The following is a 27,123-nucleotide window of genomic DNA, read 5'->3' as shown; positions in this document are numbered from 1 at the left end:
AGTATGGCAGCACCTCTACTTTGTTAGAAGCTTGTGATGATTTGTTATATCATTTAAAACTTTGACGAACTTCTGCAGATGTGTGGCGGAAAGTATATGTATTGACTCATTGCATCACAGCCTAGTATGGAAACACCAATGCCCTTGTACGGAAAGTCTACAAAAAAATAGTGGATACAGCGCAGTCCATCACGGGTAAAGCCCTCCCAACCATTGAGCACATCTACACTGAGCGCTGTCGCAAGAAAGCAGCATCAATCATCAAGGACCATCACCATCCAGGCTATGCTCGCTGCTGCCTTCCGAAAGAAGGTACAGCAGCCTCAAGATATGCACTACTAGGTTCAGAAACTGTTATTACCCTTCAACCATCAGGCTCTTGAACCAGAGGGGATAACTTCACTCACCCCAGTACTGAACTGTTCCCACAAACTGTGGACTCACTTTCCTCTCTTCTTGATATTTTATTTGTTTGTTTATTTAATATTCCTTTTTTCCTTTTAAGGCATTGAACTAGCAACCTGAAGGTCGTGAGTTCGAGCCCCAGCCGAGGCAATGTGTTGTGTCCTTGAGCAAGGTACTTAATCACACATTGCTCTGCGACAACACTGGCGCCAAGCTGTATGGGTTCTAATGCCCTTCCCTTGGCCAACATTGGTATCGTGGAGAGGGGAGACGTGCAGCATGGGCAACTGCTGGTCTTCCATACAACCTTGCCCAGGCCTGCACCCTGGAGAGTGAAGACTTTCAAGCGCAGATCCATGGTCTCGCAGGACTAAACAGATGCCTTTATTCCTTTTTTTCTCTTTCTTTTTGTATTTGCAGTTTGGTTCTTTTGCACATTGGTTGTCTGTCCTGTTGGGAGCAGTCTTTCATTGATTCTATTGAGTTTCTTGTCTTTACAGTGATTGCCCACAAGAAAAAGAATCTCAGTGTTGTATAAGGTGACATACTTTGATAATAAATTTACTTTGAACTTTGAAGTGGAACATATCACATCTTGCTTGGAGTTTGAAGGAATAAATTAGACCAGAGGGCTGGAGAAGCAAGCACAGATCTTGTAACTGGTGGTAGAGCATCTGAGAGAGAGATAAGGTATGGAAACAGGCCTTTCAGCACACTGTACCCACCAACCATCAACAGTGTAAATGTAGAATATTAGATGCAATGTACTAGGGGCAGACTTCCTGTGGCCAATTAACCAATCACACGTCTTTCTGATGTGGGAGGAAGTTGGAGTACCCAGAGGAATTCTATGTGATCACAGGAAGAACGTGAAATTTACACATTGATAGTCCCTGAGGTGAGGAGTGAACTGGAGTGTCTGCAACTCCGAGGCAGCAGCTCTACAACTGGCACCACGGTGCTGCCTGCACTGCAACTGTATTTCTCTGAATATTTGTGGAATTTCAAAAAGCAATAATATAGCTTTACAGATAATCAATTCATTTTGAGTCAGTCAACACTCAATTAAAAATTACTACAAAATTTTACAAAATTGTCTGATCCATACTTGCCTTTTGTCAGTGGTTTAGAGAAACACTGTTGAGGTTTTAACTGAGGGTAATGAATTCCTGACCGCCTTCTTGCAGCCACACACTGGTTCACCAATGAAGACTGCACAAATAACATCATTGAACGTGATGGTCAGCCAAGTGAACCTTGTGGATAGTGCATTCCTGACTTCCATGCCTATACACTGCAGCAGATATGTTAGGAATGAACAGGTGGTGATATTGGAACTCTAGGCAGGACTTGATTGTGATGAGTTGGGCTAGAGGTTCTTCATACCTACCCCCTAAACTTTACTCTAGCTACTTGGCCGGCTGCAATCATCACGAGCACTCACTCGTGGGAGAGTCAGCATGAGGTTTAAAAAGACCAATTGGCAAAGGCCAATAAAGGAAGTAAGGTACCAGTGGAGTGGCTATTGTGTGAGTTGGCTAGTGCTAGAGTTTGTCTAATAGCATATAGCTAGTACAGTGAGAACGGATCCATGTTTAGTGGTATGTCCTTCCAGTGAGATGTCAGAACTCTGGGAAACCTGTAGTCTCCCTGATAACTACATCTGCATGGTATGCATCGGGCTGTAGCTCATTAGAGACCATTTTAAGAAACCGGAGCTGCAGCTGGATAACTTCTGGCTCATATGGGAGAATAAAGAGGTGATAAATAAGAGTGACTACCACCCGTAGCTCCTAAGTGCAGGAAACAGGTGGCTGGATGACCGTCAGGAGAGGGAAAGGAAATAGGCTGAGGAATTGGTGCAGGGAGCATAGTTTCAGATTTTTGGATCATTGGGATCTTTTCTGGGGAAGGTATGACCTGTACAAAAAGGACAGGTACACCAGAACTCGAGGAGCAACAATATTCTTACGGGCAAGTTTGCTATAGCTGTTGGGAAGAGGGTTTAAATAATTCGACAGGAACTGGAGTGATAGAGCTGAGCATGAAGCAGTTGCTTTATAAATAGATGCAGTGTGGAGTGACACTGTGAGGAAGGACAGGCAGATGATAGGGCAAAATTGCAGTCAGTGGGATGAGTTGAGGTGTAACATGGAGGCAAAATCAAAAAGGGTGATGAACACAGAACTGAAAGTGTTATATTTGATTTGATGCAGTATATGGAGATAAGATGATTTTGTTGCAATTAGGGAATAGCAGATGTGACGTGGGCATCGTAGAGTTGTGGCAAAAAGATCATAGTTGGGAATTTAACATCCAAGTATACACCTTGTATCGAAAGGATAGGCAGGTAGGCAGAGGGTGTGGGGGTAGTTCTGTTGGTAAAAACTGAAATCAAATCCTTAGAAAGAGGTGACATAGAATCGGAAGGATCTTTGTGCGCAGAGTTAAGAAACTGCAAGGGTAAAAAGGCTCTGATGTTCAAGTTTAAATGTCGTTCACTGCCTTTGTGTACCAACTCCTCTGACGCAGGCAGCAGCACGACCCACACCAAGTCCAGTTCCTTCAGTTTCTCTGCCAACGAGCAACTAGCTGATGGGGTAGACCTGCGGTACTTTAAGTTCTTAATGTCCAGCAGGGTCTTGTGATCATTATAAAATATGCTTAAAAAAGACAATAACACCTTTGGTTGGCCCTGTAGAAGCTGCTGCAACTGAGCACGCCACCATATTACCAGATGGGAGTTACATACAAGGAAATTATAGAATGCCTATGAGATGGCTTTTGAGAATAGCCTGTGGTTGAGCCCACTAGGAAAAAGGCAATTATGGATTTTGTGTTGTGTAACGAAAACTATTAGAAGTGTAAGGAGCAGCAAGAACTTAATGAATTGTGGAGAATGGACTTTAGCAGCTCAGTAACACAACCATTGACTGACCTCTGAAGGATGTGATTTCCACACCGGCACTTAGTAACCAATGAGAGAACCAGCATAAAGGAGAACTCTTCTCTACCATGTTCTTACGGACACATCTATTCATGACAATATTTGTAGAAGTTTACTGTACTGTGCATGTGGAGATGAGAGCTAGCTTCAGACACACTCATGAGGCAGCGCGGTAGCATAGTGCTTAGCACAACACATTACTGTACCAGCAACCCGGGTTCCAGACCGCCACTGCCTGTAAGGAATTTGTACGTTCTCCCAGTGACTGCATGGGTTTCCTCAGGGTGCTCTGGTTTCCTCCCACAGTGCAAAGACGTATCGGTTGGTGGGTTGGTCATTGTAAATTGTCCCGTGATTAGGCTAGGATTAAATTGCGGGGCTGCTGGGAGTCATGGCTTGAAGGGCCTATTCTACACTGTATCTCAATAAATAAATAAAGATATTTTCACCTTATAGTCTGAGAACTGATCTACCAATAACTTTTTCTTCACTCTACCATTACATCAAACTATAAGGCTAATCTTGGTTCAATGAAAAATGTCAAAGCACATCTGGAGTAGCACCAGGCTGTGAATAATTGGATGTGGCAGAATCAAACAAATGAAGCAAGGAAGCAGCTCCATAAGCATTCTGCCCCCAGCGTTTGTGGTGCTTAGCTTGTGAGAGCAAAAGGCAAGGGTGGAGAGTTCAAGATTATGTTTAATGAAAAATGCAAAGTGGATGATCCATCCTGGCATCCTCCTGAAGTTCTCACAAAAACTACATTTGTCTCATTCCATAAGAAATCAAGAAACGGCTGAGTGTATTCAAAGTCCAAAGTAAATTTATTATCAAAGTACAAACAGTATATACTACTCTGAAATTTCTTGAAGGCAAACAAATACAATAGAATCAATGAAAAACTACACACAGAGACTGATAAACAACCAATGTGCAAAAGAAGACAAATTGTACAAATAAACATGTAAAAATAAATTTAAATAAATAAATAAATAATGCTGAGACAATAATTTATTGAGTCCTTGAAGAGGAGTCCATAGGTTGTGGAATCAGTTTAGTGTTGAAAGTCCTGACTGGTGCATCATGGCCTGGTATGGGAACACCAAAGCACAAGAACTAGCCTGTTCTTTACAAATAATTTGTAGAATTATAGTGCTCCAGTAAACCTATCATTAAAAAAACCTCTTAAAAATAGCAGAGGCAAAAATTGAGGTAGAGATAATTATGCATAATTAACATCATTCATCCAACATTCTGGACTATTTAAACCATTATCCCTTTCTAAGATATTTACAATGATCTAGGAGCAGTCCTGATAGTTCTTGATTTGTTTCCTGAACATATAATTAGATGAAGACAGAAATTCATGGAGGAAGAATCCATTTACCTTCAGTTACAATAAAACATGTACAGCACATAAAAACAAATTCTCATATAACTGCCTACCATTTCTTAACAACATCCTTAAAAAGCCATTGAAATTCTGTGATCTATTCTAGACCTGCTCTGTACTTAAACATGACTTATTTCAGATTCTCACAGATAAAACGCAAGACAAAATAACCATTTGATCCAACAATTAAACCTTTGGTTTCAACTTACCCAGCAAGGAATGGACATTGCTTAATTGACAAGGGAGGTCGATTTCTTCCATTAAAACTTAAAGAATCTTCACTTTGTATGTGGTGCAAAATTCAGACCTTCTCATCTACCAGAACCAAAAAGCAAGAACATTTTGAAAGGTGACTAACTGAACTCTAATGACGGTTCTGAAAGAAACATCACCAGGCTACAATTTTTTCTTTCTAAATGTTAGTTATACTAACTTTTATCCTATTCTGCAATGTAGTAAATTAAAGCCACATCTGAACAGTGTAACTCTAAGGAAGTATAAAGTCATATTTCATGCATTATTGCTCTATTAAATAGGAAAAAATTGTGAAATGTCTAGGCCATCAGTAGCAATAGAATTACTTAGCACAAAAATCTTTAACCTCTCCAGTCTTCAACCTCTATTCACTAAGGTACAAACCCTGGTGGAATGTGAAGCGCAAAAGTTCAAGGCATAACTATCCCTGAACAAGGCATGAATGCAGTGAAGCTATCCTACATCCAGCATGAATAGATTCAAGCAGCTTCATTATACATTGATGTGAAGGCTTCAGGTCCTAACAAGATCTCAACTATAATGCTAAGATCTGCACTCATGAGCTGTTCTCTCCATAAGCAAATGTTCCATGACAGCTATGATATAAGCATCCATCGGCAATGTGAAAGATGGACACAATTCCAAATGCTTTTGGAATTTGGACACAATTCCAAATGCTTTATATGAAGAAGAAGAAAGCCCTTAACGCCTAGTAGAGTCACCGGGACGCCGTCATGACAGCGCTTTTTTTAAAGCAGGCTTTCTTATTTTTACGAGGCCAAGTTGCTAGCTTGACACTCAATCCAGCACGAATGGAAAGCATGGAAGGGAGCTGGCTGGATTTGAACTCAGGAGCCTTTGCTCCGAAGTCCGGCGCTGATACCACTATGCCACCAGCCGATCAAATACTTTATATAAGGCATTTTAATTATTGTAATGAGCATTAAGCTTCCATTTTCCATTTGCCTCATGATTTTTCATCACATTCAGGCAGAGTATCTGAAAACTACTTTTAGTACAACATATGCATGCATGCCATAACATTTTGGTTTTGAAAACACCAGATGCAACTGCTCTTTAGGATCTATTTTCATTTAGTTTTGTTGTAATGGCACTTGAGGAGGAGGACTGTGTCTTTATTGAGCATTGTCTAAACGCATTACCTACTTCTCAACTTCTGAGTAACTTTATACCACCCATCATATTCATTGCATAGAATTGTTTGATCCATCTGTTAAATTGGTTCTTCAACCCATCATGCACCTGCCTGCAGTAGCCACACTGGGTTGGACTATACTTCTGAATAAGTTAACAGTCATGCAATTTATCTAAGAATATACTAAAGATTTTGTTGGTAAATTAACCGTTGGCCTGGTGGGTGAGATTCAGAAGTACAGGAACAGTATCAGAAATTAGTGAGTTAAGGAAATAATGAAAGAGGCAAAGGGTAGAGGAATTGGGGCATCAAGGGCAAAGAGCTGATGGGATGAGGAAGGATTCCTTTAAATAGTAGTGGGCCAGGCATGAGTGAGGTAATATAGTACATATATTTGTGTATAATTTATGATTTTCTTATGTTTTTCTTGTAAGTACTGTTTGCATGATAGTATGTGCTGTGATGCTACTTTAAGTAAAGTTTTCATTGCACCCATGTATACTTGTACCTGTGCATATGATAATAGACTTTGACTTTAGTACTGGCTGATGAGAACTGCCTGTACTCAAAGAGGAACAGACCAACCAAGATATGTTGGTGTGGAAGTATCTGAAAACAGCAGGACATATTGAGTCTGTTAAGCATATAGAAACCTGGACTTATAGGGATATAAACTACAAAATTAAGGAGATTCTATTGAATCGTAATAAAACACTGATTATACCTGAAATGGAGTAGCAGAGTTGCTTTTCTTTGTTGATAAGAGATTTGATAATGGAATACTTTATCATGACAGGTTTTGATGGGATGAATAGTTAGTTAGAAGACATTAGCAGATGATTCAGGGGCTGAATTCGTAGAATGGTTGGGGGAAGGTGGTAAGAGAAAAAATAATTTGCTCAACTAAGGGGGAATGGAGACCGGATTGCTCCATAAGACAAATGGACTTGATGGGCCAATTATCTTTCCTCCCATGCCAAAATGATTCTGATTATTATTTACTTAAAGTAGAAAAAAAGCTTTCAGGCTTGCTTACCTTTCCCATCATCTAATATGTTAAAAATCAGATTCCACATGTTCAAATGAAGCATCAAATAAGCAATTTCTCTGCAAGCAGAATTCAGGCTTATTTTATTTTCATCTGCAATGCATGTCATGAAGTATCAACTGATTCTTGTAAACCAAGTGGAAAAAGTCAAAATTTCCCTGCTTATATTGCTGATCAGTCCAGAAGTCTGCATGCATTGTTAAACACATGGAATGTAATAGTCAGCCTTTTAAAAAACAAAATTATTAAAAGGTGGCTCACAATAAACAAGGGATTTCTCTAAAAAAAAAAGCCAACTTTCCTGGTATAGCTTTACACTTGTTTAGTGAAGATGAACTATGTGCACCAGTCTGCACTTCAATAGTGGGATTTTCTTTTGTCGTTATTTCCGTTTTGAATTTTGGTAAAAGAACCTAGATATGCTCTAACAAAGTGCTGAGAAAATCTCTCCAATTATTTAGTGACATGTCTGATCAAATTAGCTTATGTGTGATATTCATGCAATAAAATACAGTGCATTCCAATTAATTGGGACAGCTGCTTATTTGGGACAATTCTTAAAGAACAAAAACTGAGAAAATAGCCAGGATTCCCTAAAATTATTTATGATACAATACCACTTAATTGGATAGAAGACTGTTGCCAAAAAGCTTTGAACTAGTGGCAGTTGCGTGCACTTGTATGGCCATTAGACACTACACCATGCTTAGAATGAACCTTTTTAAAAATTGTCAGATGTGTGTTTGTCTTCAAAAAGCAGTGATTTTTGTCACTGATAGTTGGCGAGAAATAAGCAGTAAGAAAATTCAGAACTGTTTCAAGCATCAAGGGTTGGAGATGCCAGAAATAGCCAGGAGTGAAAATAAAACAATTTCACTAGTTCAACAAGTTAGGAACTACAAAATATTTGAAGGCATTGACAATCACCTTGAATGTTACAATGAAAATGAAGATTTGGAAAATGCAATCGTCAAAAACATTGTATGAAGGCGGTCAATTATCTGCATTTGGTGTCTGCGCTGATTTTGTTCATTTAGTTAATCAATAGAACACAGTAGCACAGACTGGATGAATTCCTCCATCGATAACTCTTAGGAACTAATAGTTTTATAGTACTGTAATAGTATTGGCAGTGTTCTAATCTGTTCTGTATTTCACTTAAATGCACGATGTTACTCAGTTAAACGGTAGTTAATTTAAAAGGTCTTTTAAAAAACTATTTCCATGAAACTTTGGCTAATTGAAGCAGCCATTTAATGAAGTCAAAACCTACTAGTCCCAACATGTCCCAATTAACCAGAATCCATTGTACTTGGAATCCATCATAGAAAATTGGTTAATTTTTAAAAATTCATCAATTCTATCTATTGACACTGTCAGGTAATTGCTATATTAAGTGTTTCAGAGTGTTATCTGCACAACAGCAGATGGGCATGACTTATGTTGGTTCACATCTGCTTTGTGGAAACTCAACAGAACACTGGATTTTATGAGGGGTGATTGATAAGTTTGTGGCCTAAGGTAGAAGGAGTCAATTTTAGAAAACCTAGCAGCAACATAATCCCCTCCTACATTTACACACTGCGATGAGTTATACAGCTCTCCTTACATGCACATGCACTTCATCTCTTTCAGTGATTATGCGGAAAGTTTGAAGTTAATAACTTATCTCCTTCTACCTTAGGCCACAAACTTATCAATCACCCCTGCTGTGGACACTTTCTGTATGCTCCACGACCGCTGGACTGTGTGTGTAAATGTAGGAGGGGACTATGTTGAAAAATAAATGTGCTAGGTGTCTAAAATTGACTCCTCCTACCTTAGGCCACAAACTTATCGATCACCCCTCGTACTGTAGAAGACCCAACAAGAAAATTGTTTCATGAGCGATCTTCAAGGATGGAAATTTGGCCTTGTCTGGCTTACACTCAACTAGAGATCCATTTGTAGCTGCTCCAGAGTTCAGCAGCAATTAGAGGTGGATAAATTCCAACATTATCTGTGATGTTCCAGAGTCAGGTGAACAAAAAAATGTTTCATGTTAATCTGCAAATACTGCATTCAGTGCAAATGCTAAAGCGTAGCTTCTTTCCTTCGTGATCTTATGCCATTTAACTAACATGGGATGTGACCAAAACATTGAGCCATTAAAACAGCCAAAACCAGGAAACTTGACAAACTAAAATTCATGAATATTGTAGTTTTGTCAGTGTGAAAAACACCTTAAATTTATTATCAAAATATACTTGCAGAAATACAAAAGGATGAATTTGTTCAAAACACTTATTTGCAGCATCTTAAAAATACACCAAGTGTGAAAATCTGCTGACATGGCATACATTTCACACAAGGACTCAATTATAATTAGGTAAGATTGAGAAGGTATGGTAATTGATACTTCATGTTATAGAATATAAAAATACTTCAAATTTTTCAGTAAGAGTCGCAACAAGTGCACTTACACCCTACCATCAATTGCTTTTATATACTTCAACATGGCTGTTTACAGTACAGCACTGCTAAGAACATGGACACAGCGTTAGCCTTTAAATATGGAATGCAATCCATGCTGGGTAAAGGAACATTCGGGAATGGCAAAAACATGAAGATAAATGAATAAAAAAAACAATGAGTTTGGAAGCAAACAACAGGAATTCTGCAGATGCTGGAAATTCAAGTAACACACATCAAAGTTGCTGGTGAACGCAGCAGGCCAGGCAGCATCTCTAGGAAGAGGTGCAGTCGACGTTTCAGGCCGAGACCCTTCGTCAGGACCTTGAGTTTGGAAGACTAACTTTATATTTACAATCCAATGAAAGCAGATAAGTTGTAAAGTCCTATCGATGATCTAAATTAATGTTAATATTAACTCACTAAACTTAAAATATCAAGCTATAAAGCTCATATAAACCTTTTCATTTAAAAGAAAGCTGACGTCAATGTGATAACAAAATGGTTTAAATTTTATTGAGCAACTGACATACATGCAGCTAGACATTGTTCAAACTGAAGTCTTCGTTTCACTTTATCAATTAAATTTAACAGTAATATACTGTCTTTATGTAAGACCATGAATAGACAATTACAAATTGTACAAAATAAATTTGTACACTTCATCTCTTTTACATTGAAAGTCTCTTGTGCACATACTTCGATTTGTCGTTTTAAATTAAACATGTTGCCACATGGTATACAAATTAACTATTTTCAAAATTAATGACCACAAGTGACAAAAATACTTTGTTTGGAAAAGTGAGGGTTCAATTTGCCTATTACAAACCATGCAATTTTACAAATTTATCATAAGAATTACGAAAATGTATTTTTGATTCATACATCCAAACCCATATTAAACCACAAAGTCAGGAGGTGATATTGAAATAGGGTATAAGCCTAATCCCAAGAGAAACATCTTTATAGTCAAAATAAGCACGTGAAACTGATGTTAACATAAAAGGGCTATTTTATTTTAGAGCATAGTGTGACTTTGAATTCTACTTATGACATTGCTACTGTTAAATCTATAACTGGATCTACAAGGCAAAATAAGCATTCAGGGGCAGTGTGGAGAGATGACACTTGATTATTTGGAGAAAAAACTAGTTGCAATACACAATTGTAGTATCCTGTTTACTGTCTACCTTTATTTATGACTATTCTGTCACTTCTATACAAATACTATTTGTATATTATTTCAAATTAATTGCAAGAATGTTTAAATCATTATAACACTTTCCTTTGCATCTAAGCAAAATACATTATTGCTCTTAAAACACTGTTGAATCTTTAAAAACAGAAAATCTCAATTAAATGCTTATTTTGTGCATTACAATGTGACAAAGTCATTGACATTTCTTCAAACAGGAACAGATGAGACTTATGTAAAATCAAGTAATTTTATTAGTCATTCTTATAGAAAGCAAAAGACTTAAAGTGAAACATCCATTGCTGATCAGCTGCACAGTATCTTAAGTTATTAATAGTAGGATGTTACCTTCTCTATATGCATACACACTTGCATTTTGGCAAACTTTCACAGAAGTGCTTACAATATTTTAACTAGAAATAGCAAATTTTGTAGATGTAAACAGTTTGACGATCATAATATACAAATGTACAGATTGTTAATTAATATTGTAAAGTAAATGTTGAATTTTCACAGTATTGTGTTGCTTATTTGTACTTGAAAACATATTCACTCTCATTTGTCTTCTCATTATTTAATGTTAACTACGTTCTTTAGCAGAATCTGTAGATAAGCTTCATGAATTGTGTTTAGGAAATCAGAGTCATTCTGTGGAAGAAAAAAGTTAAAAGATGATGAAATTAACTATATTAAACACCATTAATTTATTAAGCTGCATAACTATATGTTGCTATTTATTTATATTTGCATTTACAGTTTGTTGTGTTCTGCACCCTGGTTGATCTTTCACTGATCTTGTAGAAGTTGAATATAGTTGTTGAGTATGCCCACAAGAAAATTAATCTCAGTGTTGTATATGGTGACAAATTTACGTTGAACTATATGAAGAGTAATTGTCCTCCACTTTTAGTATAGTTTCACTTGAACTTCAAAGGTTGGCCCATCATGCACTTGCACAAAATCTGATAGCTGGCAATCTTTCAGCTTCATTTTGGTCTCCCAAGTCAAGCAATTTTGATCTTGTGTGGTCTTCTTGCTGTGCGATTTTGGAGATAATAGTGGAATTAACTATTTAATTTTTTTTAACCAAAATCTTCCTGGAAGTACTTAGTTCTTGTTCTTATAATACTTAAAATTCTTATTGTAAAGATATTTAGGAGTCAAATACAAAACAGATCGTGGAATCTTGCATTGTTCATCCTGGATATCAAGGTTCTTTTGTTAATTTACAATGAATCTCAGAGTAGAAACTGAGTCCAAAAGATAAAGCATCCAGTCTGGAATGTGTTTTGAATGACTGGACTCCTATGGAGAAAGGCATTCAGAACATGGAAAGTTCAATCATTTTTCTAATATGAATGTAAGCATATAGTAGTATAAATGATGGCATGTATTATGCTCAAAGTTTCAATAAGAAAATAAGAAATGTGTTTAGAGTTAGAAACAGCAAGACGAGTAAATCGAGGTGGACAAACTTTACTCTAATTACATTAAATGACTAACATACCAAACACGAAAGTGCATCTAAAATTGAACTGAACATTTTGTCTGCAGTCTTATCAAATTCTGGCTATGATTTTTGGTTATTTTAACTTTATTTGATATTATTGAAATGGTAAAGTGTTAAATCTCACCACCTGCCCATCAGTATTCAAGTTGTTGAGATAATATAATATATATTTTACCTCACACACCATTTTATACTTTGTAAACACACAAACAGAACCATTCACGTTGACTGCACAAAAACAGGGAATTTAGTTTTCCAGCTCTTAGATGTAGCAAAAATTCACCCAATCAATGTCAAATATGAAACTGATGAATCTGTCCAAATGAAGCACAGTTCAACAGGTTGTTTGAACACCTGCTGACTGATACAAGTGGACACAAAATGATAGATCACCATGGTAACAAGTTCTGGCCAGGAAACCTTTTTTAGTAGCTGCATAAATTATACTGTGGACATGGAGAATGCAAATGATATCAATCATGGGTATGATTACAGAAAATTAGTTTTCCAAATGTGTAAATTTATAGTAAAAATTTGACTTTAAAGGCAAGCCAGATTTCAGAAGAGAGGAGAGCTCCACCAAGTTTGTTCCATACTCACCTTTCACTTTTCGCAGTGAATCACATCTTTCCAACAACTTGCTACCTCTCAGCTTCAAATGTCTATTGCTTGTAATGCAGCTACCTTAGTTACATGTTACAGAGAAATCACATTACTAGAAAATGACCTGGATTACTGTTTTCCATAATGAGAAGCTGCATCATCTGAACCTGCGTCAGAGCAAAAGCTGAAAGAAAATATTATGTTTACTTCCACCCCACCAATTTTATTCCATATTCCAAATTTCAAGGAAATAATTTATGAATACTGCAAAGGAAATTTCAGTAATGAACCATTGTTACATGGGGTTCATTTGCACTCTAGAATACCTTCTGGTCAAATATCTAAAATCTTCAGAAAGCTTGACCAACCAGGAGTATACCATTTGCATTGTAGGACTCCATAGGTGGAGGGGCCAGTAGTGCTGAGGAAACAGAGAGTCTGCAGAGAGACTTGGATAGATTGGAAGAATGGACAAAGAAGTGGCAAATGAAATACAATGTTAGGAAGTGTATGGTTACGCACTTTGGCAGAAGAAATAAACAGGCGGACTATTATTTAAATGGGGAGAGAATTCAAAGTTCTGAGATGCAACGGGACTTGGGAGTCCTCGTGCAGGATACACTTAAGGTTAACCTCCAGGTTGAGTTGGTGGTGAAGAAGGCGAATGCAATGTTGGCATTCGTTTCTAGAGGAATAGAGTATAGGAGCAGGGATGTGATATTGAGGCTCTATAAGGCGCTGGTGAGACCTCACTTGGAGTACTGTGGGCAGTTTTGGGCTCCTTATTTAAGGAAGGATGTGCTGACGTTGGAGAGAGTTCAGAGAAGATTCACTAGAATGATTCCAGGAATGAGAGGGTTAACATATGAGGAACGTTTGTCCGCTCTTGGACTGTATTCCTTGGAGTTCAGAAGAATGAGGGGGGACCTTGAAACATATCGAATACTGAAAGGCATGGACAGAGTGGATGTGGCAAAATTGTTTCCCATGGTGGGGGAGTCTAGTACGAGGGGGCATGATTTAAGGATTGAAGGGCACCTATTCAGAACAGAGATGTGAAGAAATTTTTTTTAGCCAGTGGGTGGTGAATCTATGGAATTTGTTGCCAGAGGTGGCAGTGGAGACCAAGTCACTGGGTGTATTTAAGGCAGAGATTGATAGGTATCTGAGTAGCCAGGGCATCAAAGGTTATGGTGAGAAGGTGGGGGAGTGGGTCTAAATGGGAGAATGGATCAGCTCATGATAAAATGGCGGAGCAGACTCGATGGGCCGAATGGCTGACTTCTGCTCCTTTGTCTTATGGTCTTATGGTCTAATCAAAGGAAAATTTGCTAGGAATTCCAAATTGTGCATAAGACCAGAATCTTCATTTAATGCTAATTACCTATTTTCTTGCATATCTATAAATTACCACGAGAGCTAACAATGAACACAGATAGGTCAAATTGTCAGCGATAAATCCCACAAATTAAAATTAATTAAAATTTCATTGACAATTACCTGGCAAGCATTGAGAAATATATGGAAAGATTACTGCTTAAAAATTCCTAACAAAAGCATAACAATGGAGCAGCAAACTGCATTCTTTTCCTTAAAATTAATTCTGACATAACTCATTTAATGTCAAAACATGATAAAACATGTTTCACATATTCTCTTGTTTGTGCTACTTAAAATCTGCAGAACAGGGAGGCAAGCAGAGCAATTGTCTCACGGCACTAGAGGCCCAAGTTCATTCCGACCCTGGGTCCTGTCTATGTGGAGTTCTCCCTGTGACCATGTGGGTTTCATCAGGTGCTCCTGTTTCCTCCCATAACCTAAAGACATGCAGACTGAGAGGAAAACTGGCCACTCTAAGTTGCCCCCAAATGTGTAGATGAGTGATAGACTGATGAGGTGATAATAAAAAGGGGGAGAATAAAGAAAGGGATTAATGTGGGATTCATGTAAATGGGCAATTAATGGTCAATGTCGTCTCAATGGACCCAAGGACTCGTTTCTGTGTGGTACTTGACTATGACTCTGCAAGGTACACCCAATGAATTCTACCGCTCAATTATATTACTACACAGGAGGAATGGTTTGTTTTGGAACTCATAGGAACAGGCCCTTACGCCCATGATGTTGTGCCAAACGAATTAAACACCTAACTAAACCAATTCTTTCTGCTTACATAATGTCCATCTCTCCATTCACTGTACATTCAAATGCCTAAGAGTCTCTTAAATGCCTCCATTGCATTTGCTGCCACTACTGTCCCTGGCAGGTATAAAAATACTTGCCTCACACATCCCTTCTGCAATTACCCCCTCTCAGCTTAAATGCATGCAGTTTAGTATTAGAAATTTCGACCCTGGGAAAATGTACTTGCTGACTGCTTCTTATAATCTTGTGAACTTCTATCAGGTCTCCCCCTCACCTCTACTACTCCAGAGAAAACAACAAAAGTTTGTCCAACCTCTCCTTATAGCAAGTGCTCTATTCCAAACAGCATCCAGGTAAATCTCTTTGCAAGCCTCTTGCAAGGCTTTCACATCTTTGCTATAACAGCTACCATTATTGAATGTAATATTCCAGAATTAGCCTAACTGGCATTTTATAATGCTGCAACATAACTTCCCAACTTTTGAACTGAATACATAACAAAGGCAAGCATACCACACACCTTGTTTACCATCCTATTAACCAGTGCAGCCACTTTCCAGCCATGTGGACCCCAAGATATCTTTGTATATAAACACTGTCCTTTTACATCTGATCTTCTGAATTGCCAAATTAAACTCCATTTCTCAGCTTACATTGCAACTGATCTTATCCTGCTGCATCCTTTGGCAATCTTTGTAACACCCGTGAAACTACTAATCCACACTTCCACGTTTTCATTCAAGTCATTGACATATCATAAATAGCAGAAGTCCCAGTACAGGTCCTTGCAAAAATAACACTGGTCACGTACCTCCAGTCAGAGCAAGCCCCATTGACTGCTACCTTCTTTCTTCTACTGGCAAGCCAATTCTGAATCCAAATAACCAAGGCACAGTGGATCCCATGCATCTTGGTCTTCTGAATGTGCCTGTGAGGGCTCTTGTCAAATATCTTACTAAAAATCCATGCAGACAACATTCACAGGTCCACTTTCATCAGCTTCTCGAAAACCTCAATCAGTTAGTAAGATACAACTTGCGCTGCAAAAAGCTATGCTGACTATACACAATTAGTCCATAATTTTCCAAATGCTAATGAATTCTATCCAATAGCTTCCCTACCACTGATATGAGATTCAATGGTCTATAGTTTCCAATATTATCCCTATTTCCCTTCTTGAATAATTGAACATTAGCTACTCTCCAGTCCTCCAGGACATTGCCTGTGGCTAGAGAGGACACAAGGATCTTAGTCAAGGCCTCTACAATCTCATCTCTTGCCTTCCCCAATAACATGGATATATCCCATCAGCAATGTTCCCTCTAAGCTGCGCTTGTGTGCAGCCATGAAATAATTGAAATGCTCCCACGCACATAGCCTTTGTTGCCACGTAGCTGGAGTAAAGACAGAAAAGGCTTACAAAATGCGAAAGATTTTCTTTGTTGTACTGTATTTAATTATATCCTTCAATTATAGAAGTATGTGATTTTTCAATTTTCATCCCAAATATTCACAGTATGCACGTTACAAAAAAAAAATCAAGTGCTGCACAGTTTTCAAGCTGTATAAAAAAGTATACTTCTCAGAGCAATGGTTGGTCTGCGCAGTTGTTAAAAAAAAATTAGAGGGAACGCTACCATCAGCCAGCTTAATATTCTTCAAGAGATACAATGTTCTTTTGGCTCAAAAGAATATTTTGGGCGGGGGGGGCAGGTGTATTTGGTGGTGGTACAGGTAGAGGAAGGTAGATGCTGGGTATTCTCAAGTTGGCATAGATGTACAGATTTGCAATTATTCATCAAAATTGTTGTAATCTTAGTGCACTAGAAACTTAGCAATACGCTGCAGTCTCTTCTATAGCTTAAATATGAAGACAAACAGCTAAATGTTCTTTTGAATTAAAATAATTCCATTTTACAACTGAGTAGAGCAGAATGACATCAAGGTAAAAAGCTGCAGCACAATTCTCCTTTTGGGTGCACAGCATTTTTATATGATTAACAAAACAAACACTTTTGCAGTTAGCTGAAAGCTACTTAGAAAACTCTGAAATGTTCTCATTGGTGAGATTGGTGCAGAAACACTAATTGTATTTGTGTAGACTGGCTCGCAGCTTTATTGTAGTAATAGGAACCCAGGTTTGATTCTGATTTCACGTGCCACGTGGAATGGTATGTTCTCACTGGTTTTTCCCTGGATGCTCCAATTACCTCCCATGTCTCAAAGATGTATTGTTTGTAATGCAACTTGCTGTTGTATGTGAACCCTGGTGTACTACTCCATGGCGTGCTGTCAACAGCATGACAAAGAGAATATGTTTCATGAAAATGGGTTGTGTGAAAGTTCCGAGAACTAGTGTAGGTGGAAGGGCTCAGGAAATGCAACAACTGGGAAACTCGGGGCTCATTATGTTTTAAAGTCAAGGACTGTATACAAAGTCTTGATGTTATTGCTGATTCAATTTAGCACATAATGGCTTGGTATATATTTGTTTTATTTTTGGACATACTTCCCAGCTCAATGATGGTATCAGAAAGTCATCACCTCATTTTCTTTAATCTTAACCTAAGGAATAATCAGAATCCTACACGTCTATTCTGATGAAATGTCATTGACTTAAAACATTAACTTTCTTTCCTTCTCCAAGGATGCTGTTTGGCCTGCTGAATATCTCCAGAATTTTGTTTCAGATTCAGAATCAGATAGTTAACAACAGCAGAGTCAGAAGCAGGGATGGGCTCCTGCAAAGTGAGCTTAGGAAGCTACATAGAAAGGTTGAAAGTTAAAAAAGCAGGACTTCCAAGGCTGTAATCTCTAGTATAGTATCTCTGGACTTTTGACCCTATTAAAAGACTACCACTTGACAATTGTTCCTTTCCCTTTAAATAGAAACACTCAGTTGACCCCAACTAGATTCTGCCTGATACTCTCAAAGTTGGCCCTGCTCCAGTTAGGACTTTAATCCATGGACTTGTTCCATCTTTTCCATAACTATTCTATGTCACTTGAGTTATTGACTTGTCTTGTTCCCCAAGAGGAGGACCAGCATTATTCCTTTCCAAGTAGGTTCCTCTATACATCGTGCAAGGGAACTGTCTTGGATATATTATATACATTCTGCTCTATCCAGGTCACTTGCGCTCTGGTGGCCCAGTTGATTCTTCAAATTCCCGTCGACGATTGGAACTCTATAATATAGCCCTACCAAGGTGACCATCCTCTTTTTATTTCTATGTTCTACCCAAATGGCATCATTTGTTGATCACTCAACAATATTGTCTCTAGACACTGCTGTTATGTCATCCCGTTTCAGAGGCAATATCCCCTTCACTCTTACTTGTTCCTCTGTCATGCCTGAAGCACCAGTACCCTGGAACATTGAGCTGTCAGTCCTGCCCTTCTCTCAGTTACATTTCTGTTATGGCCACAATATCGCAGTAATTGCAATCCATGCCTTCAATTCATTAAATTTACCTGTTAAGCTAGGTGCACTGAAACAGATGCAATTTAAAACAGATGTTATATCTGCACTTTTACTGCAAATAAGGATGTCCTGATTGTCAGGCTTATGGTCTTCAGATGTTAGACCATCAGACCATAAGATATAGGAGCAGAATTAGGCCATTTGGCCCATTGAGTCTGCTCCACCATTCAAGGGCTGATCCTATTTTTTCCCCTCCTCAGCACCACTCCCTGTAACGTTTGATGCCGTGTCCAATCATGAACCTATCAATCTCTGCCTTAAATTCACCCAATGACCTGACCTCCACAGCTGCCTGTGGTAACAATTTCCACAAATTCACCACCCTCTGGCTAAAGAAACATCTTTGCATCTCTGTTTTAAATGGACACCTCTCTATCCTAAGGCTGTGCCTTCTTGTCCTAGAATCCCCCGCCATGGGAAACATCCTTTTCACATCTACTCTGTCTGGGCCTTTCAACATTTGAAAGGTTTCAATGAGATCCTCCCTTATCCTTCTAAATTCCAGCGAGCAAAAAAGCCATCAAACGTTCCTCATATGATAACCCTTTCATTCCCGGAATCATCCTTGTGAACCTCCTCTGAACACTCTCCAATGCCAGCACATCTTTTCTTAGATGAGGAGCCCAAAATTGTTGACAAAACCCAAGGTGTGGCCTCACCAGTGCCTTATAAAGCCTCAGCATCACATTTCTGTTCTTGTATTCCAGACCTCTTGAAATTAATGCTAACATTGCATTTGCCTTTCTCACCACCTACACTACCTGCAAGTTAACCTTCAGGGTGTTCTGCAGAAGGACTCCCAAATCCCCTTCCATCTCAGATTTTTGAATTTTTTTCCCTGTTTAGAAAATAGTCTGCACATTTATTTCTATTACCAAAGTGCATGACCACACATTTTCCAACATGTATTTCATTTGCCACTTTCTTGCCTATTCTTCTAATCTAAGCCCACTTGCTTTATCAACACTAAAAAGTAGTCCCAACACCAACCCCTGCAGAACACCACTAGTTATTGGCAGACAACCAGAAAAGGATCCTTTAATTCCCACTTGCTGCCTGCTACCAATCAGCTAATGCTCTGACCATGCCAGTAACTTTTCTGTTATACCATGGGCTCTTAACTTGGTAAGCAGCCTCATGTGTGGTATCTTGACAAAGGCCTTCTGAAAGTCCAAATATACAACATCCACTGCATCCCCTTTATCTATCCTACTTGTAATCTCCTCAAAGAATTCCAACAGGTTCATCAGACAAGACTTTCTCTTAAGAAAACCATGCTGACTTTATCCTATCTTGTCCTATGCCACCTAGTACTCCATAACCTCATCCTGAACATTTGACTCCAACATCTTCCCAACCACTAAGGTCAGGCAAACTGGTCTATAATTTCCTTTCTGCAGTCTTCCTCCTTTCTTAAAGAGTGGAGTGACAATTGCAATTTTCCATTCCATTTGCATGTACCTGTCCTCTCACTGATTTTGTTCTTGAATCTAATCCCAATGACAATCTAGTTTAAACCCTGGCAATCCAGCTTAAATTTTCCATAATTTACTGTCTACAGTTCTATCACAGCCATCCTGCTCTTATATTCTATGGCCTGTCTAATAGGAGAAAACATCCTTACTGGTTGGATAATGGTTTGTACAGCAACCCCAACAAACAGGAAGACAAGAGTTTGGAGAGAGTTATGGACACAGCCAATCCGTCATGAGTACAGCCTTCCCCACAACATGAGTACAGCCCTCCCCACAACTGGCAGTATCTACAGAAGTTACAACCTCAAGTTGGTGGCATTTATCATGATGGATCCCTACTAGCTGGGTCATATCCTCTTATCACCAGATTAAGGAACAGCTACATTCCTACCATTAAGTTCTTGAACTGACTTGCACAACTTAACTACATCAACCATGGAGCACTACAGATGACCTCTTGCACAAACATGAACTTGTCAATGATTGTGTCTTTGTTTTATTACACTCATTTTGTAGTCCTTTTTTTCTCTCCACTGCCTTGTATAATTATAATTCTGTGTTGCTTGTACCTACATGCCTATGATGCTGCCGTAAGCAAGTTTTCCATCGTATCTGTACTTCACCAGACTTGCACACGACAGTAAACTTGACATCCCACAGTTGCTTTTTGTTCTGAAGCAACTTTACTCACCAGTCTGTTACCTCTAAGAATCTACGCATAAAAAATCCAAGATTTTTTGTTTCTCCACATTACTCAATATTTCTGATTTATTGCGAATTCCTTTGCTTTGTAGTGGCACAACAAATGGGTTACCTTATTTGATTGGATTAAACTTAATTTTCCAGAGTTTCAAAAAATGGACAAAAATAATCTATATCTTTCTGCAATCTGAATCTTTCCCCATTAAATGTCAAACACCTAATCATTCATTTTTGTATTGTGTACAGACTGTAAGTTGTAATCATGACAAAAAAAAAGGAAAAGTTCCTGATCCCTGAGAAACATCATTGGTGCCTTCCAGTCCATAAATATTGTGTTTGCTTCCAGCTACTTATCTGTTTGCTACTCTGCTTCCAATTCCACTGGTTTTTACTACTTTAACCGGCCTGCACATGGGGTTTATCTCTAGCCTTTCAAAAATGCATACAGATTACATCAAAAACATTGCACTCAAGGACTCATTCATCTAAAATAAATTCAACCAATTAGACAGCATGACTTTCCCACATTGACTGTTTAATTTGTAACTTGTTTTTTTTCCTACAACTTGTCATTAACTGCAACATAAGTATCATCGTTTTTTGAAAACAGCTGCAACAGTAAGAACTTTACCCACATCCTTCAGCTCCTCCTCACTTATGTTTTCCATTTGATCCCTTAAATGTTACTTTTCTTTTTGTTCAGGGGTTCCCAACCTTTTTTTATGCCATGGGCATAATACCATTTTTATACCATTAACTGAGGGGTCTGTGGACTCCAAGTTGGGAACCCCTGTTTTGGTACTTACTCTTACTTTTATGTACGAAAACATCTAGGGATTTTCTTTAATTTTACTTGCCAATATATTTACCCTGGCACACATTTCCTTTCCCTTTTAATTTCACCCATGCACTTTCTACAGCATTGTAGGATTTGAGATCTTTATCCTTGTGGTGGTCAAAAGGTTATAAACATCCATCCCTGAACAGACAAACGAATAATGGTTTCAATTTGGAGGTTGGTACATACAGTGAAATGACCTGTGAAATTCTGAGAATGCTAAGAAAATGAGACTGATAATGACTTAATTGAAAAAGCAAAGATTCAAGGTTGTTTAATGCCATTTCCTGTGCACAAGTGTAAGTAGAATGAAATAATTGTTACTCTAAATCCTTTCTGTGTAAATTACTGGATGTTGATTGATCACAAAATTATTAATCAGGAATTGCTCAAAGAAGTTAATAAATTGTGAAACAGACAGAATTACAGACAATTTAGACTTATGTAAGATAAAGGAACAATGATGTAATGAAACATTATGTCATTCTTATTATTTTTATTGGAGAATCTGATCTTGGAGGTCTAGGATGTTTAATAAATTGAAAATATTGTAATAAAAACACTGGGTCCTCCTTGATACATCTGACATCCAAGAGTCACAACATGTAAAAGAGAAAGTTAATTTGGTAATACAAGGCCAAATTTAAAACTATGAAGAAATGGTGAGACTTGATAATGAGATCCACATGGGAAAGATAGAAGCAATCAATTCCATGCCACTCAATACCCAAGTGGCTCAGTAACAATAACTAGGATGTTACACAATTGGCACTAGTATCTAGAAGGTAATACTGTAGCAACCAGCAGCAAAGGAAGATGGGTGGACCAAATGGGCTGGACCTATATTTGAATATCAATGTGATACTACCTCACTCAAGGAGATCAGAAGGAACAGGAGTGAGATGGATCTTAGAAACAGGTTTTAACACCTTTTCATATCCCGGGAAACATGAGAACCCATTACTCATACTCAGGATGGAGAAATGACCAAGACTGACGACCTTGTTTCTTGATAGGTGGTATGCAGTGCACGGTTTAAATACTAGAACTTTGTTGATGCAATGTATGCCAGCCGTCAATCATGCTTCTCTAATATTAGTTCCAATTTGACAATACCCATCACCTCCAACTCCTCCTTGAATGATTCCACACAGCTGTGTTACTATTTACCTTCAAATCACAGATTCAAGTCAACTTCTACAAAACCTGGCCTTCTTTTGATTTACAAACTTCTATTTTATCTTTATTAAGGGCTATGTTGAATCTAAATGAATTATTATTACCACGATAATGCTGTCTCATTGATGCACCTATCCCCTCAATCTCAAACTAAATCTAAAGTTGCAATTGTTCTGCATCCTACCCCCAATTCTTATTTAGCTCGCCACAAACAGGCTAAAATACAGTAATAACAATATACTTTACAATGACTGATCATAATCACTAATAATGTTAGGTTAATTAAAACCCCCTACATTATTGCCCTAAAATTCTCCTACATATTCTTCTACCTCCTTTATACTGTTTAGAATTCTATGGTACAATTCCAAAAGTGTGTAACTTTGTTCTACAGTTGCCTCCTTTTCTTTTGACAGCAAAGTAGATTTGCATTACAAACTATAAAAAATTTAGTCAACTAAAGATACACAATTTCTGCTGCCCTAGTTATTAACCTTTGTGTGTGGGAGTGGAGGGTGGGGGGAAAAACACATATTACAGAAAAACTCTTCTCCTTAAGACTTGTGAAGTGTACTATTAAATGGAGATACTGGCCTAAAAACGATATGTATGAAAGGTTCAGGACATTGTATAAAAGTTATGAGGAAATTACAGTTAAAACCAACAGACTCAAGAAAATTAGATTCTTAAACTACATGAAATTGAGGAGAATAAAATCTGAAATGTGCAAGACAGAATATACACAATTTCAGGTTATTCCACAGAGATGTTAACAGACAACGCAAGCATGGAGCCAAAGATCACATTTGCTACTTTTGGAAGGTATGCTGTTTGGTTCCTACAAGAATGTCATCACTTTCTGCTGAAGTGTACTAATGTCAAACATCCAAGTGAAGTTGAGGAACAAGTAATTTTTCCTTTGAGCCTGCATACATAACTGGATGAAATGAAACTGTTTATACGCACATAAAATTACCTTTATTAGATGAGTTAATGTTTCCTGAAGCTGTGTCTTACTGAGAACAGTCGGTAAGGGTGAAGATCGGGTCTCTGAAGCTAATGTTAATGGAGATGCAGAAGCATACTTGCTTTCAGCTTCTGAAATCATTCCCGTTGACTGTTTGAACATATTGGGAGACAAAAGCATAGATGGGGCAACTGAAGAGGTGGTCGGTGTGGGAACAACCTGTAAAAGAACACAACAGAAATGACAGCAAAATAAAGATAGAAAAGCCATTATTAAATTTACACCATAATCTTTTGAAATCACAGATTGCAAGTTAGAATTTGGTTTATCACTAAAATGCTAAAGTGAAGTCTGGAACACCGCTGAGCTGAACAAAATGCATAATGAACAGTAAAATATTTTGTTATACAAGAAAGCGAGTCCATTATCTGAATATTCTTAAGCTAAAAATCTAACAAGAACAGAAAATTTAAAATATTCATAAATGATAGTTCATGCCATTGGAATGAAATCCTGTTATTTTGAATGCATTAGATCTAAAGTAAAGTGTTTGTAATTTACATATTTTGAATATACAACAAAATATGAATTGTAGCTTCTGATGACAACTGCTTTCCTGGGTCAGGGAAAATATTGCATAAAATACTATCCAAAAGTAACCAGCTTGTACACTCAGTGGCCAGTTTATTAGGTACAGGAGTGGAACCCGGTATGGTCTTCTGCTGCTGTAGCCCACCCACTTTAAGGTTCAGCATATTGTACGTTCAGAGATGTTCTTCTGCACACCACTATTGTAACATGTGGTTATTTGAGTTACTGTCACCTGTCAGCTTGAAACAGTCTGGCCATACTTCCCTAACCTCTCTCATTAACAAGGTGTTTTCACCCACAGAAATGCTGCTCACTGGATGACTTTTGTTTTTCGCATCAATCTCTGTAAAATCTAGAGACTGTTGTACATGATCAGTAGTTTCTGTGATATTCAAACCACCCCGTCTGGAACCAATCATTCCACGGTCAAAGTCACTTAGATCACATTTCTTTCCCGTTCTGATGTTTGGTCTGAACAACAACTGAATCTCTTGACTATGTCTGCATTGAATTGCTGTCACATGATTGGCTGATTAGGTACTTTCATTTATGAGGTGTACAACCGTACCCAATAAAGTGGCTACTGAGTGTCCAAGTGCTATACAAAGCCACACAATTGTACAGAAGCTGTTGAACACACTTAATATAATCAGGAGAAAAATACAAGAGGCAGGCATTCAGCTCATATCTGTGCCAGTTTATAAAGTGTTACAAAGCTTAATTCCATCTTTCAGCATTTACTCTGTGGCCCCACAGGTTTAAGTTCTCCAAGCACAAATTCAAAATATGTAAAATGCACGGAGAGTTTCAATAACATCTGTTATCTACTTCATTATTGCCATTGCATTTAAGTTTAAGATAATAGATACTGCAAAATTCATGAAGTAGAGAGATATGTGGAAATTCACCTATGTGTCAAGGATTGTGTGTTATTGACTTCATGCTATCTCACAACTTTCCCTCTTTGCCTCATTTTACAATCTATGTTCCTCAAAGGCCTTGAAACTAAGTAGTCCAATCTTTTAATTGCGGGAATCCCTTAAAACAAGAGTAATAGGAATACTTGGAAAAGTTTAACCTCCCAGCTCCAGGTTTCCTTTTGCAATCCTCATCAAAGCAGAAGCATGTTATTAGCCAATTTGACCCACTCCACATAATATAAAGATATAGAGGAGTGTACCAGATACAACAAAGGCATGGACCTAACAATATCACAGATTTGGTACTGATAACTTATCCTCCAAAAATAGCTGTAATGTTATCCTGAGTTGCTCCAATACATTTATAACACCGACATCTGTCTAAAAAGTGGGAAGTTGCCCAGGTACATCCTATTCACAAAAATCCAGGTAAATCCAATCAACCTAATCAGTTATCTGCAAAACAAAGATGGTGACAGTATCATACTACACGTACTCTCTAATTAATCTGCTCACCAATGCTCTGTGTGAGATGTCAAAATATACCTGTCATGGCCATGCAAAGCAGGTGCTTTGGGCAGTCCCATCTTCTATGGAATTAATTACAATCTACTAATTAGTTTAAACTCTTCTGTTGCATCTCTCCAGCTGCACAATCATATTATCCAATTTCTATACATTCAGGTGTAAGCCAAATATGATCTTCAAGGTCTCGCTTCTTAATTTCTCAACTCCTTAAAGTTTGCTTGCAAGATTTCATCATCTTTTATAGCAATGATGTTCTTATCAGCGTAGACCTGACTGTGCATCCACAGTGATATCAATGGTTCTGATACCAGGGAGACAACATACCATCCTGAAATCCAGCCAATCATTGGAAACACTTTTCTGTTCTGTCAGCTATAGAATTCCCTGCAACCATCACTCTTTTCCTTTCTTCCCTTTCCATCAAGGGAATCCTCTCCACAACATAATTCAGAATGACAGATTGGTTGAGGAGCAGGATGTTCTAAGGGAACTTACAAACTTGTCGATCTTAGAAGAGTACAAAACAGGAATAAGACACAAAGGGCCTATTGGTTTCTGTTTTCTCTCTACCTTAGTTATTAAATCTATCTCGGACAGTACTCAAGCTATACAGTAGCCTTCCTCAAAGTCATTCACAAGACACCCGGCCTCAAGAACAGGCTGTGGTGATGTTAAACGCTGCTCAATTAGTTTAAACGCATTTGCAACAACACCCAAAGTTAAAACAGTGAGTGCACTGTCCCATTTTTATTTTAAATCAGAGCTTTATCCTTGCTCTCAGCTCCATTTCTTCCTGCTTGTTTGGGCAATTCCTCTTTAAATATAAATAACCAAACAAAAAAAAACACCTCCCACACATCAAAGTGTATTTCATCTTCCACTCACCAAATTCAAATTCTATATCAGATCTGTAGGATCAAAGTCCAGAAGTAAAAGTTCCAAGATGAGTCAGCCATTGAGCACTCATTGCCCAATGAGCCCAGGTATACAGTTCTAGTTAACCACATGCTTGTTTATTTGTACAGTTGCATAAAGGTTTGTTGATTAAGAAATATGGTAGGTGGTGATCATTGGACCTTCAAAATCTTCAGGTAATTGATTAAATTCCTAATATTTTTCTGTCTTTTTCATCTCATTTTATGTCTTCCTCAAGTTCCTTATCTAGTGATATGATAGTTATCCACATCAGTTCTTCAATTAACCCTGCATACAGAGGTTCAATATGTTCTACCAAATGGAATATTATCCATCACAACTCCTAGTGAAATGAAACTAGCTGCAGGATGGGCAAGCACTTAACGGGGCCACTTTGAAAGCTCGCTCTCTGGGCA

At 38.0% G+C, this 27,123-nt stretch overlaps 1 protein-coding gene across 3 annotated transcripts in view; it reads right to left on the bottom strand.

The window, feature by feature from the left end:
• Positions 1-10,171: 10,171 nt before the first annotated feature.
• dcp1a (decapping mRNA 1A) overlaps positions 10,172-27,123 on the bottom strand; it is a 115,769-nt gene continuing 98,817 nt past the window's right edge. For all 3 annotated transcript variants that reach the window (XM_063068095.1, XM_063068096.1, XM_063068097.1), the window contains 2 exons: positions 23,763-23,972; positions 10,172-11,498 (listed from right to left, as the gene is read on the bottom strand). In XM_063068095.1, the coding sequence (XP_062924165.1) occupies positions 11,421-11,498; positions 23,763-23,972 (288 nt within the window). In that variant the 3' untranslated portion in view covers positions 10,172-11,420. The remainder of the gene's footprint in view (positions 11,499-23,762; positions 23,973-27,123) is intronic.

The sequence above is a fragment of the Mobula hypostoma genome, chromosome 15 (assembly GCF_963921235.1).
Source record: "Mobula hypostoma chromosome 15, sMobHyp1.1, whole genome shotgun sequence".
Classification (NCBI taxonomy): domain Eukaryota; kingdom Metazoa; phylum Chordata; class Chondrichthyes; order Myliobatiformes; family Myliobatidae; genus Mobula; species Mobula hypostoma.
Note: the sequence above shows the minus strand (reverse complement) of the source record. Positions and strands in the feature narration are given on the sequence as shown.